A 16,077-nucleotide genomic window follows, 5' to 3' on the forward strand; every position below is an offset into this window, starting at 1 on the left:
TTCGTAATTCTACGACTCCATGTTATGCTTTGTTCCACCCCATGGAGTTTGAGAATTGAGATGTTATTGATCTTGAAATTTCAAATTCTTTCCCAGTATTTACTCTTTTGACTTGGTCCATTTGGGTCCTTAGATACGTACACAACCAACATGAGGTATAGCAATGCAATGTTCTTCAAGAGTTTACTATAATGTGTCTGCTTGTAAAACTGAATGTGCTCTCTGTAATCTATTAGGGGTCTTCTTTGACCACAGAGAAGTGATAAAATACTGTTGCAATAAAGTTGTGTAAAGGGAGGAGGAGGTGTCCTGGGGAGATATGCTGCAGCCACGTTTATTTTGTGCTGGAAGAAGGGGCTGAATTGCTCACCTCTAGCAAGTTGAAATGTTCCCATTCGGCAGTTCGGTAAAGGTTGCGAGTGAAAGAGAAAGCGAATAGACTGGGGACTCCATTTTGACAATTTTCTGTAAAACTTCACATATGCCCTGACTACCAAGTCGTACTGCTAAAGCAACAATACTACTCAACGTAGTGGGCAATGCTGGATACATGTTTTAGTACAATCGCGGAAAATTTTATCTAGAAATGTGTGAGAAATCTGTACCCCATGTTCCGGAAGCGGCAAATGGCCCTTTTAGCCCATCCCGCATCCCTCCCCTCCCTCTGCCCTCCCCCTCCCACCCCTCCCCTCCCCCTCGTGTTTCCGCCCCCATAGATTCCAACAAATAACAAAAAAGTAATATTTTAATTTACAAACATATAAGACAAAATTTACACCAGTTACACAGATTAACAGAAACAGCACTTCACAAAGACGATACAATATGTATCACGCAATTACACAAAGAATTATATATTTTTGTCATATTATCTAGCACGAAGATCTAACGCCGTATCAACCGATGCCAGTGTCAGCAGTTACAGCAGCGAGAGAATTTGTGACGGCAAAAATAGCACTTTGGTTTTCAACGCTGGCGAAAAGAAAATGGCGAAGGGTTCACATGGATGTTCATCGGCCATATACGCGTGACCAGCTTGTTGTCTCCTCCTTCATCCACGATACTACCGTCCGCTGTGGCGTGCCCAAGTCGTTCCTGCAACACATACACCAGGGAGGATAAGCTTTTTCTTCCAGGATCTGTAACATTTACAAGCAGTCGCCAAATTCATATAAACATTCATGTATTACACTGGAGCGCCAAAGAAACTGGTATAGGCATGCGTATTCAAATACAGAGATATGTAAACAGGCAGAAGACGCCGCTGCGGTCGGCAACGCCTATACAAGACAACAAGTGTCTGATGCAGTTGTTAGCCAGATTACTGGTGCTACAATGGCAGGTTATGAAGATTTAATTGATTTTGAACGTGGTGTTATAGTCGGCGCCCGAGCGATGGGGCACATCATCTCCGAGGTAGCGATGAAGTGGGGATTTTCCCGTACGACCATTTGACGGGTGTACCGCTATTATCAGGAGTCCCGTAAGACACCAATCTCCGACATCGATGGGGCGGAGAAATATCCTGCAAAAACGGGGGCAAAGACGACTGAAAAACATTCAACGTGATAGAAATGCAACCCTTCCGCAAGTTGCTGCAGGTTTCAGTGCTGGGCCATCAACAAGTGTCAGCGTGCGAACCACTCAATGAAACATCATCGATATGGACTTCCGAAGCCGAAGGCCCGGTTGTGTACCCTTGATGACTGCACGACACAAAGCTTTACGCCTCGTCTGGGCCCGTCAACACCGACATTCGACTGTTGATGACTGGAAACATGTTTCCTATTCGGCCGAGTCTCGTTTCAAATTGTATCGAGCGGATGGATGTGTACGGGTATGGAGACAACCTCATGAATCCATGGACCCTGCAAACCAGCAGGGGGCTGTTCAGGTTGGTGGAGGCTCTGTAATGGCGTGGGGCGTGTGGAGTTGGAATGATTTGGAACCCCTGATACGTTTAGATACGACTCTGACAGGTGACACGTACGTAAGCATCCTGTCTGATCACCTGCATCCATTCATATCCATTGTGCCTTTCGGTGGACTTGGGCGATTTCAGCACGACAATGCGGCTCCCCACACGTCCAGCATACTACAGAATGGCTCCATGAACACTCTTCTGAGTTAAACACTTCCACTGGCCACCAAACTTCCCGGACATGAACATTACTGGGCATATCTGGGATGCCTTGCAACGCGCTGTTCAGAAAAGATCTCCACCCCCTCGTACTCTTACGGGTTTATGGACAGACCTACAGGATTCATGGTGTCAATTCCTTCCAACACTACTCCAGTCATTAGTCGAGTCCATGCCACGTCGTGTTGCGGAGGCCCTGCACGATATTAGGCATGTGTACCAGTTGTATGTTTGCATCTAAAACTCAAGCGTACGTGGAAGAAGAGTCAGACACATTTCTTTCGTGACTGATTTCTAAACCTGTGGTACAGTGTACATATGTTGACACATAGAAAGTCGCACTCTTACTGTTGTGTCTGTGTTTCAAAGTTTCAAACTTTGTTTAATGTCACTCTAAGTAATGATAATCTTTGAAGAGTACTGAAGTATAAACACAACTTCGTAATATGAGGCATATTGAGTATAAAGAAGGATTGCTCAGAAAGTATCCCTGAACAATACCCAAACTTTTGTCAGTGGAGTTAGGATGTCTCCGTGTATATTGATTCAAAGCATTGTGCAAACATAACACACGACCTCATTGAACAAATGAAGTAATAAACATAGTCATCTATAGTGGAACCTCATTTGTAATACTGTTACCTGGCCGAACTCGACAACGATACCTTTAAGGGGTCTGCAGATGCGAATCATTGTCACATTGGCTGGCACTGGGAGAGACAAATGGAAGAATAAGTTTTGTTGTAAGGAATCTGAGAAAATGCTGTGTATCTGTAAAGAAAATGGCATGCAAGACGCTGCTGTGGTCAGTTCTACAATTGCATGATAACAGTCACTGAACAGTTCAGAGATGCGCTGCCAGTATCACAACTGGTCGGTAACGAAAATGCACAGAGTGTTTAAATGACAATCCTTGGACGTAAGTCATAATAGTTCTCGCGAAGCCGTAATGGGTACATTTAGACAACCTGTTCTCGAAGATGACTATGCGACCATTTTGTTGCCACCAACGTATACAGGGAGTTTCAAAAATGTGTTACATATTCCAACTATGGGCATTATTGACAAAAACCAGTAGGAAAGTTCCTGTATCAACATGTTCAGAAACCAATACCAGTTGAGTTACGGGCTAAATTACATGTTATGATTAAGGCATAGTATTTATAGATGAGGCAGGAGTCACAAGAGATGGTGTAGTAAGTTACCACATGATGCATATCCGGACACATGCAAATCCTTGAGATATCATGGCGAAGAGGCATCAGATCGCTTCTGTATCAGTATATGGGCAGGAACTGTCGGCGACAAACTAATAGGGCCATACATAGCGCCAAATCAGATTAAAAAGTGCTGTGTACCACCACTTTCTGCGCAGTCTGATAGTGTGGCTCCCCCTTCACAGGACCTGAATCTGTTGGATTTTTTGCCGTAAAGGGTGTTCGGAAATTCCAATTACAAACTTCTAGGGATTGTAGAGAGAAGTGAGTAAATAATATTTTCAGTGGTAACCTATATCCGGAAACTTACTGTTTCTGTGCTACAGCCACGTGAAAACATGTTTGCTACGTAGATATGCAACAGGGTAGCCATGGTGGGGTGTGATTATGTAGCACCGGCTGACGTCATTTGACTTCTTTTCTACCTCTCTAATCTGGTTCGAGCCACTATCACGTATCTGTAAGTGATAGAGCAACATGGTAAACGTTTGCAGAATACACTACATGATCCATCTGAATGGCGAAGTTCACGAAAATGGAAGAGCTGCTCGTTGCCTTCATCTAGATCGTTCTCCACAACGTTCGACTCCATCGCTTACTTTTCTCACCACAATTGAGTACAAAAAATGGAAAAGGATGTGAGTGCCAAAAATTTAAAAAAATACTTTTATAGTGAAAAGGGTTGTATAAGCCAAGTGTAATGAAACGAGAAAGGTTGCAAGTGCCAGAAAAATTCCTACTAGTTTCAAGAGCAGTTCAAAGATAGCAGCACTGTGCAAGCGCCAGCGGGGCTGAGATGGGAAGGGATGTAAGTGCCAACGCCATGAGGTATGTGCCTCAGCTACACAGTTGCTTTAGTTGGTGACAGTACAATGACTTGGCAGTGATTTCGGTCGTTTCACATGTGTATTTTAGAGTGTTCTTCGGTTGTGTATTTAGCGTACCAGCCAGAAAATGGAAAAGCCTGTTACAAAGAAGGTGATTGTTCGTAAGAGACGTGAAGCAAGAGAAAAGGGCCAGCCGAACATTAACAGTTGTGGGAAAGAGATACCTGCAAAACAGCTCCAGTAGACCAGGCAAGCTGCTCCTGTTAGTACAAGTGTAAAAACATAAGCAGTGAAGAAAAACAGCTATTGTTTTTGGAGTTTTATAAAGCTGATGAAGAAAGCCAAGGAACACATTTGTTGAATCATATTCAGATGTTACCTATTGGTCGCAGACATCATGGGATGTACGAAAGTACAACAGAGTGTAGGCGGACTTGTACTTTTGCTTATAACATCCCTGATGGTACAGAGAAAAATGTACAAGTGTGCCAAAAAAAACATTCAAAGAAATTTTTTCTATATCTGAAAGGAAACTAATTGTTTTACAAACAAAAAAGTAATCAGCTTGCTTTGATTTTGAGGACAAAAGAGGGAAAACACCTGCATCAAATGCACACAAGCTTAAATTTACAGATGATGATCGAAATCTTGTAAGATATCATATAAACTCATTCCCCAGATACGAATGACAATGCAGCCGAAAAAAATCAAGTAATGAGTTTTTGTCACTTGATCTAAATAAACACCAAATGTGAGTGTCTTTTAAAAAACGAAATCCTTACAGTTTTTACACAAAAGTGTTAAAACAAGCTTTTCCAAACCTAAAATTTAAAACTCTTGCAGCTGATACTTATAAAAAGTGTGACTTTTTGAAGGCAAAGTTGCAATCTACAACCAGTGCAAAGGCAAAACAGGAAGTAAAAGCCCAGTAAGAGTTCCATCACCGAAAATGGGAAAAGGCACATAAGTGTATGAAACAAGATATTACATCTTCACAGCTTCCAACAGCTACTTATACAACCTTATGCGTGGACCTACAACCATTTCTGTTTGTTCTAGTGCTTACACACAGCAATATGTTTTATAGACAGCTATCTTGCTACAGTCTAGGAATACATGTTGGTGACAACGGCTCTGCATATATGTGTATGTGGCATGAAGGGATTGGAGGCCGTGGTGCTAATGAAATAGCTTCTTATTTGTTCACAGTTGCTTTTACTGGAGGCCATTTTCCTCGTAAAAGGCTTGTGCTATGGTGCGATAATTGCGGAGCCAAAACAAAAACCAGTTGATGTTAATGTCTATTATTTATTTAGTCCACAAAGGAATTTATTGTTCAACTGATGTGAAATATATTGTAAGTGAACACAGCTACATGAGCTGTGACTGTGATTTTGCGGTGATTGAGAAAAAACGCAAAGCTCTGTTAGAGAACAAAGATGAAGAGGCCTGCAACATGGAGGTGTAGGAAGAAGACGAGGAATAGGACTGCTTGGAGGAAAGAAGTACAGTACTGTAAGTTTATTTCGATTACTAAATGTAGATAACTTTGCATTTGATGTTTTTAAAATAAAATTAATTTAGTCAAAAACGATCAATTGTATCAGAACGAATTTCGAAAGAGAATAAAAAGTCAAAATATTATGTACAGCAGAGACACCCAAAATAAATTGAAACAACTGATTCAGTTTTTGGTTTCCAGGTGGCTTATACTTACCGATGAAAGAAGAAGCGGAATAAACTGAAGACAAACAGCTTTGCTTCAAAAAACTATTCTAAATTTTATTTTATACCTTTTTTATATTAACCTAGCATTGAATGAGTAAAGTTGTATGTAAAGTTATTAAACGATCTCAAAACTACAATGGACTTACGATCTTTTTTCTAACATAAACCCTTGACTTACATCCTTTTCACAAACTTAGTAAGGCACTTACAGCGTTTTCCAGAAAACGAAAGGATGGCGCTTACTTCTTTTTCCTTATGAGTTTTGTTCCCTTTATACACATTCATAAAAAACTGTTTTCATGTTTTGTGGAGGTATTTTGATATACACATACTTTTTTCATAAAATTAATATAATCATTTAATATTTAAGACATATTTATTTGAACATTGAAAATTTTAGTTTGTGGCACTTACATCCTATTCCATTTTTTTTTGTACACAATTACGCAGCACCTTTAAGAAAGAGTACCTTCACCGTCAGCAGATGTGACAGTGGTATTCCAAGGAGACGCCGCACATATGAATTGGAAGACGCAATAGTGCATCACTTTGAAGAGAACCCTTCAACGAGTACGCGAGCAATTTCGTTGGCTATTAGTGAGTGGTACTGTAAAACAAGTGATGTACTGAGCCATGCCTAATTAATTACGTGGTCACGTTACCAACATATCTTCAAACAGTTGTAGCACGGAAATGGTACATTTCTGCACATGGAGTCTAGTTCAAAATATTATCTACTCACTCCCCTATACAAATCGTAGACGTTTGTAAAGAGAATTTCCGATCACCCTATAGAAACATTTAAAGCCATTAGTGTATGTGCGATCCATCGACAGTGTGAAACACTGAGGGGTCCACAAGCTCAGTATTTATTGTGCAATAATTTTGACTGCCAGAGAGCGATATTAACGGTTTGCACAATAGATTGAAGGAGGTTTCAGAGATTTAAAAATATTGACGGTCACTCAATATACTGCGCAATATATTGTACCGATTCAGGTTAGTATTGTGCAATGAATGGCAGTTGCTGAAGAGACTGGGAAAAATACAGTTTACTCCGAAAGAATTTGCTCGGAGAATTGAAAAAAGTAGATGACAAAAGATCAGAGAGTGTAGTAGAAGATGTATATTGAAGCACTATTTGGTGCTTTGAGAAATAAATTTCCTGACTGTACACATAACGGATGTTTAAGAACCTGTGACTGATTATTATTGTAAATCTAGAAAACTGCAACCAGTTCCTTTTTTTGGCATAACTGTTTGTGTCCATAAACTGTTTTTCCAAACTTTTAAGGCTTATCTTCAAATGATGCACAGGAAGTTACATTATTATTTCAAAGTATAATACTGGGTGCTGGACTGCGAATAATAACTATTTCAAAAAAAGTGATTGATTGCAGGTTTCTATACTTACAGGGGATAGGCAAAATAATGTGAACACCTGTACTTACTTGGGAATGGTTTATTAATAAGGGTTGGACCCCCATTTGCCCCTAATACAGTTGCGATTCGTCTTGGAATACTGAAATATAATGATTGTATGGTCTCCAGTGGAATGTTATGCCACTCTTCGATCAGAACCTCTTCTAACTCCTGTAGTGACGAGGGAGGCGCGCTCAAATACTGCCCACAAGGGTTTGATAATGTAAGTCGGGGGACTGTGCTGACCAGGGCAGACGCTGCAGTTCAGCTGCATGCTCGTCATACCACGATTGTACTGTCCTGGCTGTGTCAATGGATGCATTATCGTCCTGAAATATGGCATCATTATGGGGGAACAACATTTGAATCGTGGGGTGTAACTGATCACCTAAAATGTTCACATAATCGTTGGCTGTAATGCGACCTCTGAGAGTCATGACGGGACGAGCAGAATACCATCATAAGGCTGCCCACACCATCACACTTCTACCTCCATGCTTAACCGTTGGAATCAAGCAATCAGGATTGGCGTTCTCCAGACGTACACCCAGCCTGGTGTTGGAAATAACGAAAATGTTGACTGGTCGGACCACATGTCGTGTTTCCACTGATCAGCCATCCACGATTTATGCTCTTGATACTATTTTTTACGCTTCTTTGCGTTGGTTGTCATCACTAACGGTTTTGGTATAGCAGCTTGTCCATGAATAGTCGCTTTATAGAGTTGTCTGCGGACAGTGTCGATATATACCGCATCTCAAAGATGGCTGTTGAACACTGCAGTCACTTTATCCACCGTAGTTTTGTGTTGTTTTGGCTCAATTCGTGTCAGCTTACGACGATCTCTGTCACATAGTTTTGATTTGAGCCTACTAGTACATTTACAAGATGATGTCTTTCCACGTTTTGAGTAGGTTGTCATGACTGTTGAAACAGTTGCTCTTCAAACATTCAGTAAGTTGGCTTTCTTGGTTACGGATGCTCCAGCTAATTGGGCCCCCACAATCTGCCCTCTTTGGAACTCTGTTATGTCTTTCATTGCAAGTCACCTCGGCCTCTGAATGCAAATACGAGGTATGCACTACTCGTCAACAACCTGCGCTGATGCCAAGTCCGTACTGAACACGCAACAGTCCAGCGTAAAACGTGCCTTACCTGCGTTGTTGACCTTCCAAACACAACCATCCCATTACTACCACTGTTCACATTATTTTGCCTATCCACTGTATATTAAATTCCTGACTGTTTAGAAAACGCAAGATATCTTGTTGTCCACAAAGGCAGAAGAATCTGTAGATCCTGGGGTCACGACAGTAAGCAGAACTCTTTATTTTACACGTCGAATATTTCAGAATTGCAAATAAGGTCAGGCCAGCTGTCCAGAGAGCATACATGTTCCTTTTTTTTGCGACAGTTGTCACACTTCAGACATTGACACCATATAAGCTTTCAATCAGTAATTAGTTAATAATTGTTTTATTTCATGTTCACCGGCCGGTGTGGCCGAGCGCTTCTAGGCGTTACAGTCTGGAACCGCGGGACCACTACGGTCGCAGGTCGAATCCTGCCTTGGGCATGGATGTGTGTGATGTCCTTAGGTTAGTTAGGTTTAAGTAGTTCTAAGTTCTAGAGGACTGATGACCTAAGCTGTTAAGTCCCATAGTGCTCAGAGCCATTTGAACCATTTGAACCATTTCATCGAAATAGACGACAGAGAGATAGAGAAACAATTAAAATCGCTCAGAAGAGCAAAGGCCGCTGGACTTGATGGGATATCAGTTCGATTTTACACAGAGTAAACGAAGGAACTTGCCCCCCTTCTTGCAGCGGTGTACTGTAGGTCTCTAGAAGGTCGTAGCGTTCCACAAGATTGGAAAAGGGCACAGGTCATCCCCGTTTTCAAGAAGGGACGTCGAACAGATGTGCAGAACTATATACCTATATCTCTAACGTCGAACAGTTGTAGAATTTTTGGAACACGTATTATGTTCGAGTATAATGACTTTTCTGGAGACTCGAAATCTGCTCTGTAGTAATCAGCATGGGTTTCGAAAAAGACGGTCGTGTGAAACCCAGCTCGCGCTATTCGTCCACGAGACTCAGAGGGCCATAGACACGGGTTCCCAGGTAGATGCCGTGTTTCTTGACTTCCGCAAGCCGTTCGATACAGTTCCCTACAGTAGTTTAATGAACAAAGTAAGAGCATATGGACTGTCAGACCAATCGTGTGATTTGATTGAATAGATAACAGAACGCAGCATGTCATTCTCAATGGAGAGAAGTCTTCCGAAGTGAAAGTGATTTCAGGTGTGCCGCAAGGGAGTGTCGTAGGACCGTTGCTATTCACAATATACATAAATGACCTTGTGGATGACATCGGAAGTTCACTGAGGCACTTTGCGGATGATGCTGTGGTACACGCCTGGAAATTGAAATAAGAACACCGTGAATTCATTGTTCCAGGAAGGGGAAACTTTATTGACACATTCCTGGGGTCAGATACCTCACATGATCACACTGACAGAACCACAGGCACATAGACACAGGCAACAGAGCATGCACAATGTCGGCACTAGTACAGTGTATATCCACCTTTCGCAGCAATGCAGGCTGCTATTCTCCCATGGAGACGATCGTAGGGATGCTGGGTGTAGTCCTGTGGAACGGCTTGCCATGCCATTTCCACCTGGCGCCTCAGTTGGACCAGCGTTCGTGCTGGACGTGCAGACCGCGTGAGACGACGCTTCATCCAGTCCCAAACATGCTCAATGGGGGACAGATCCGGAGATCTTGCTGGCCAGGGTAGTTGACTTACACCTTCTAGAGCACGTTGGGTGGCACAGGATACATGCGGACGTGCATTGTCCTGTTGGAACAGCAAGTTCCCTTGCCGGTCTAGGAATGGTAGAACGATGGGTTCGATGACGGCTTGGATGTACCGTGCACTATTCAGTGTCCCCTCGACGATCACCAGAGGTGTACGGCCAGTGTAGGAGATCGCTCCCCACACCATAATGCCGGGTGTTGGCCCTGTGTGCCTCGGTCGTATGCAGTCCTGATTGTGGCGCTCACCAGCACAGCGCCAAACACGCATACGACCATCATTGGCACCAAGGCAGAAGCGACTCTCATCGCTGAAGACGACACGTCTCCATTCGTCCCTCCATTCACGCCTGTCGCGACACCACTGGAGGCGGGCTGCACGATGTTGGGGCGTGAGCGGAAGACGGCCTAACGGTGTGTGGGACCGTAGCCCAGCTTCATGGAGACGGTTGCGAATGGTTCTCGCCGATACCCCCGGAGCAACAGTGTCCCTAATTTGCTGGGAAGTGGCGGTGCGGTCCCCTACGTCACTGCGTAGGATCCTACGGTCTTGGCGTGCATCCGTGCGTCGCTGCGGTCCGGTCCCAGGTCGACGGGCACGTGCACCTTCCGCCGACCACTGGCGACGACATCGATGTACTGTGGAGACCTCACGCCCCACGTGTTGAGCAATTCGGCGGTATGTCCACCCGGCCTCCCGCATGCCCACTATACGCCCTCGCTCAAAGTCCGTCAACTGCACATATGGTTCACGTCCACGCTGTCGCGGCATGCTACCAGTGTTAAAGACTGCGATGGAGCTCCTGAATGCCACGGTAAACTGGCTGACACTGACGGCGGCGGTGCACAAATGCTGCGCAGCTAGCGCCATTCGACGGCCAACACCGCGGTTCCTGGTGTGTCTGCTGTGCCGTGCGTGTGATCATTGCTTGTACAGCCCTCTCGCAGTGTCCGGAGCAAGTATGGTGGGTCTGACAAACCGGTGTCAATGTGTTCTTTTTTCCATTTCCAGGAGTGTACATCGAGAGGTTGTAACAATGGAAAATTGTACTGAAATGCAGAAGGATCTGCAGCGAATTGACGCATGATGCAGGGAATGGCAATTGAATCTCAATGTAGACAAGTGTAATGTGCTGCGAATACATGGAAAGATAGATCCCTTATCATTTAGCTACAATATAGCAGGTCAGCAACTGGAAGCAGTTAATTCCATAAATTATCTGGGAGTACGCATTAGGAGTAATTTAAAATGGAATGATCATATAAAGTTGATCGTCGGTAAAGCAGATGCCAGACCGAGATTCATTGGAAGAATCCTAAGGAAATGCAATCCGAAAACAAAGGAAGTAGGTTACAGTACGCTTGAATACTGCTCAGCAGTGTGGGATCCGTACCAGATAGGGTTGATAGAAGAGATAGAGAAGATCCAACGGAGAGCAGCGCGCTTCGTTACAGGATCATTTAGTAATCGCGAAAGCGTTTCGGAGATGACAGATAAACTCCAGTGGAAGACTCTGCAGGAGAGACGCTCAGTAGCTCGGTACAGGTTTTGTTGAAATTTCGAGAACATACCTTCACCGAAGTGTCCAGCAGTATATTGCTCCCTCCTACGTATATCTTGCGAAGAGACCATGAGGATAAAATCAGAGAGATTAGAGCCCGCACAGAGGCACACCGACAATCCTCCTTTCCACGAACAGTACGAGAAGGAATAAAAGGGAGAACCGATAAGGTACCCTCCGCCACACACCGTCAGGTGGCTTGCGGAGTATGGATGTAGATGTAGATGTTCAAAAGCTGAAAACATGTACTTGATATTTTACACTGTTCACTTGTTTAATTTGTAATTGGTTGCTGTGATGATTTATGAACCTATGCTGCATGGAATGAGCACCTGGTTCATTGGAATATTTTTTGGAAGCTTTTCAAACTTATTTCATTCGTTCTGTTGTAATTTATGCACGTGTTTTGCAAGGTAAGTAATTATCTGAGTGCAGTACGTAAGAGTTCTACAACGTCAAAGGCCGACATGTTCGCTACGAAGGCAAAGCTCTAGCTTGATGCGTCCTGGGCATACACAATACGCAGTAATATTCTGCCGTTCTTTGACTCTCAGTTCCCCGCAATATATTGACAAAATATTATTGCGCAATAAATATTGAGAGTATGAGGTCCCTTTTACAGCAGCGTGTGACCAATGCAGATGAAGCAATCCGGAACCAGGTGGATATGGAACAGTGATTGATTCAATGCGAAGAAGGGGTGGAGGATGTGTCAGGATTCGTGGTAACCAGTCACTGCCAGTAGTGTTTGCTTCTATATAACAGATAGATGGGAACGAGAAGACAGATTGGTACATATCTCAACAGGTATTGGCTTCCAGACGAAACGTTTCTATTAGTTTTGACCAATACTACCTCCTGTAGGAATATGTGACACTTCTTTCTATACGTCATGTATGTTGCGTTGCAACAACGAGAAAAGGATAGAGGTAAGGGCACATACAGAGGCATTCAGACAGCGGTGCTTCCCCCTCTCATTATGCCATACACTGAACAGTGAACAGTGGCTTGCGGGGTATTTACGTACATGTAGACATCCAGCGTTAGTTGTGAACCAAACGCTCCCGATGAATGTTTTGTCTACCAATATTACATAGTGCCGATAATTATTATCACTGACGGCCAACTATCTGGAGGTTTCCGCCAGTGCCTATGGTGTGTTCGTGTTTGTTTATTCAGATTTCCAGCTCCTTTTCCCAGAAACCATGTAGTGTATGGACATCGTGAAATATTCCCGCATCAGCCCCTATAGTTTCATGAAGTTCCTATACGTGGCGGCGCTGTACGTAGCCCTCAGAATGGGTCTGTGATGAAGTTGCGTTCCAAGCAGAGAGCAGTCGTTGAGTTTCTTTTGGAAGAAAACCAGAGTATTATAGATATTCAAAGGCGCTTGCAGAATGTCTACGGAGACGAGGCAGTGAACAAAAGGGCACTGAGTCGTTGTGTGAGGCGTCTGTCATCATCGCAAAAAGGTCGAGCAAACTTGTTCGATCTCCTGCGTGCCGACCGGCCGCACACAGCTGTGACTCCTGCGATGATGGAACGTGCGGACACTCTCATAGGACGTGATCGACGGATCACAATCAAACATCTCGCTGCACAACTGCATGCCACTGTTGGTATGCTGACACATTTGTCCACCAGTTGGGGTGTGTGCTCCCTGGGTTCCTCTTAAGATCTGTAATGATTCAATTTTTAATCTCTGGATTGCCATAATAACTTTCCTTAAGAAAACATATAAGAACCCACACAAATATTCATTTTTATTAATTTTTCTAAGTAATTTGAATGAAATTGAGTCAGACCTGAAAAGTGGATTATAGTAGATGAAATGTGTAGGTTCTGGGTAAGTTTTCATTTTCTAGTGAACGAACAAGTGAAACGTGTGAGCGAGCTGGAAAATGTAAACTGAGCCAGAACCTACACTTTTCATCTACTTTGAACCATGGCTATGCAATCCAACAGACTCACTAGTTCAAATTTATGTTCCCTGAGCACACTCTACACTACTGTATGTGCTACACTGATCCATTGTGATACTATAGACATGTCACTGAATTCTTTCGATGTTTGTTGTAATGCAAGCGTGGTTAACACTCTAGAATTGGTAGCATTAACGCCTTATATGTGATTTATTTGCTGGTGTGCCACACTTTCCCAGAGTCTTTTCATAAAAACTAACAGTATGTTTCCATTCTACCTCCTTAATACTAATCTTACGTTTTTGTCCATTTCATATTACCCTATTGAACGTCACAAGCGCCAAACGTTCACCACTAATCTTGTAATGGATTCTATCGGTTGCTTTTCCTTTGTTACACTCATTGTGTTGCATTTATCCACATTTAAAGAAAGATGCTATTAATTACACCAAATAGAAATTTTATCCAAGTCTTCTGCATTTCCTTGCTGTAGCCCAACGATGATACTTTCCTGTAGACTACAGCATTTTCACTAATTAACCTGATAAATAAAGGAATGGAGCCTCTGCAGTGACGGCTGTGATAGCCAAAATCTGAGAGTTAAGTACAAAGCACGAAGACTCAGAACTCTAATTTCCTTCAACAAGAGGAATTCCAAGATATACCCGAACGTTAGTGGACTGGGACCATTATTTAAGAAAACTTCTGCATCATTTTCCTAGGTCCAGATAACTTACCCAGACTTGCAATACTTGTTTTCATCTTGATCTCATTCTGGTACTGTGTCTCTCCTAGGTAAACTAGATACACCTAATTCGCTGGTCTAAACTAAAGCTTATGATACGTTTTCTGGCTGTAATGCCATCAAAACACATGTTGTGGCCACACCTTTGTAGCCAGACAAAAGTGTGCTATTGATAGACAATCTTTAAGAAAGATATTAAGACTGAGACTAATAACTACCGTCCCAATTCACTGTTAACTTATTTCTCTAATGTTTTGCAAAAGATAATGCACTTTAAAACGGTTGAGCAAATACGAAATCACAATATGGATTAAAGAAGAGCCTCTCCATTGCACATCCCGTCCACCACTTCAACGACTGTGTATTAAAATATCTGAATGAGAAAATTTCACCTACTTCATTTTAAATCTATCATACTGCCATCTGTCTTTGTTTCTCTAACTTACATGAACTAGTATAAAATCTGATTTTGTCTACTAAAGTTGCTGCTGCTATCCATTATTTATGTCATAGTTAATTCTAAGTATCGTATCCCATATTAAATATAAGTGTTTTTAGGCTTCTGTACCTTAACCGGTAAAAATGGTAACTTCGTAGGATCAGTTTCTTATCCACCTGGCTGTCTGTCCGGTAGTTAAGACCCCTTTTTCTGAGGATAGGGTAGAGGTCTAAAGTTGAAATGTCAAATATACATGATTGCTTGGCACTTCATACAGTGAGCAGTTTTTTTTTTAATGCAGGTGTTAAAATTGTTACAAGAAAATGAATGAAATGTTCAATGGCCCTCTGTAGCTGTGTCTGTTCAGGTCACTTATAAACCCGCACAACCAGTTTCGCAAGTTTTTAGTTGCATCTTCTGGTGCAAATATAAATGCTATGTCATTTGTTACAGAATACCACAGTGTAGCAATTGACATAGGTAAATTTCAATTTCAGTTTCCGTCACCTTCTCAGTAGCCAGACGGCAGCCACAGCACACGCTTTAACAACACGTGGGACGTAGCTAGCTTATTTTGTCAGCTGCTATGTTGGTGACAAATACACATGAGAGTGTCGGCTTTTGTCAGTACGGGGCCCGTTACTTCCCTGAATAACATCTATGAAGGGCATTTTGTTCTGACATAGGCCGACTAGAGCATATTTTAATCGGAATGTGTGCAGTTCGCGACTTAACACAGACATGGCTTTCATCATCGGCGATGGTCTTTTTATCATTTGATGATGGTTTTTTTATCAGTTGAGGAATGCTGAAATCTTTACCCAGCCACCCCAATCGTTACACTGCGGCATTTATATTTACAACAGAAGATCCAATTTAAAAGTTGAGAACCAGGTTGAGTTGTTTTGTAAGTGACCTGAACAGTGAACTGTTGGCTACTTCTTTCAGTTTCATTTTACTAGTTTTCTTTCAGTTTTATTTTACTAGTTTTGACACCAGTATTAAAAAAAAACCGTTAACTGTATGAAGTGTCAAGCAATCATGTATAATTAATTTAGCTGTGGCGCCCCAAGTTTAAAATTATCTATTATGTCAAATACTAAGCTCTACGGTCCCTTAGTGGTGCAAAAAATTTAAACTTCTAAGCCAATACACCCCCCCCCCCCCCATGAACCATGGACCTTGCTGTTGGTGGGGAGGCTTGTGTGCCTCAGCGATACAGATGGCCGTACCGTAGGTGCAACCACAACGG

General features: G+C 42.6%; 1 protein-coding gene across 3 annotated transcripts in view; it reads right to left on the bottom strand.

The window, feature by feature from the left end:
* Positions 1-727: 727 nt before the first annotated feature.
* The window catches only part of LOC126267008 (uncharacterized), a 103,557-nt gene continuing 88,207 nt past the window's right edge, over positions 728-16,077 (bottom strand). For 2 of the 3 annotated variants that reach the window (XM_049971774.1, XM_049971773.1), the window contains exon 5: positions 765-1,095. In XM_049971774.1, the coding sequence (XP_049827731.1) occupies positions 967-1,095 (129 nt within the window). In that variant the 3' untranslated portion in view covers positions 765-966. Of the gene's footprint in view, positions 1,096-16,077 lie in introns of all 3 variants that reach the window. The other variant, XM_049971772.1, reaches the window with a different exon arrangement.

Source organism: Schistocerca gregaria, chromosome 4, assembly GCF_023897955.1.
Source record: "Schistocerca gregaria isolate iqSchGreg1 chromosome 4, iqSchGreg1.2, whole genome shotgun sequence".
Classification (NCBI taxonomy): Eukaryota; Metazoa; Arthropoda; class Insecta; order Orthoptera; family Acrididae; genus Schistocerca; species Schistocerca gregaria.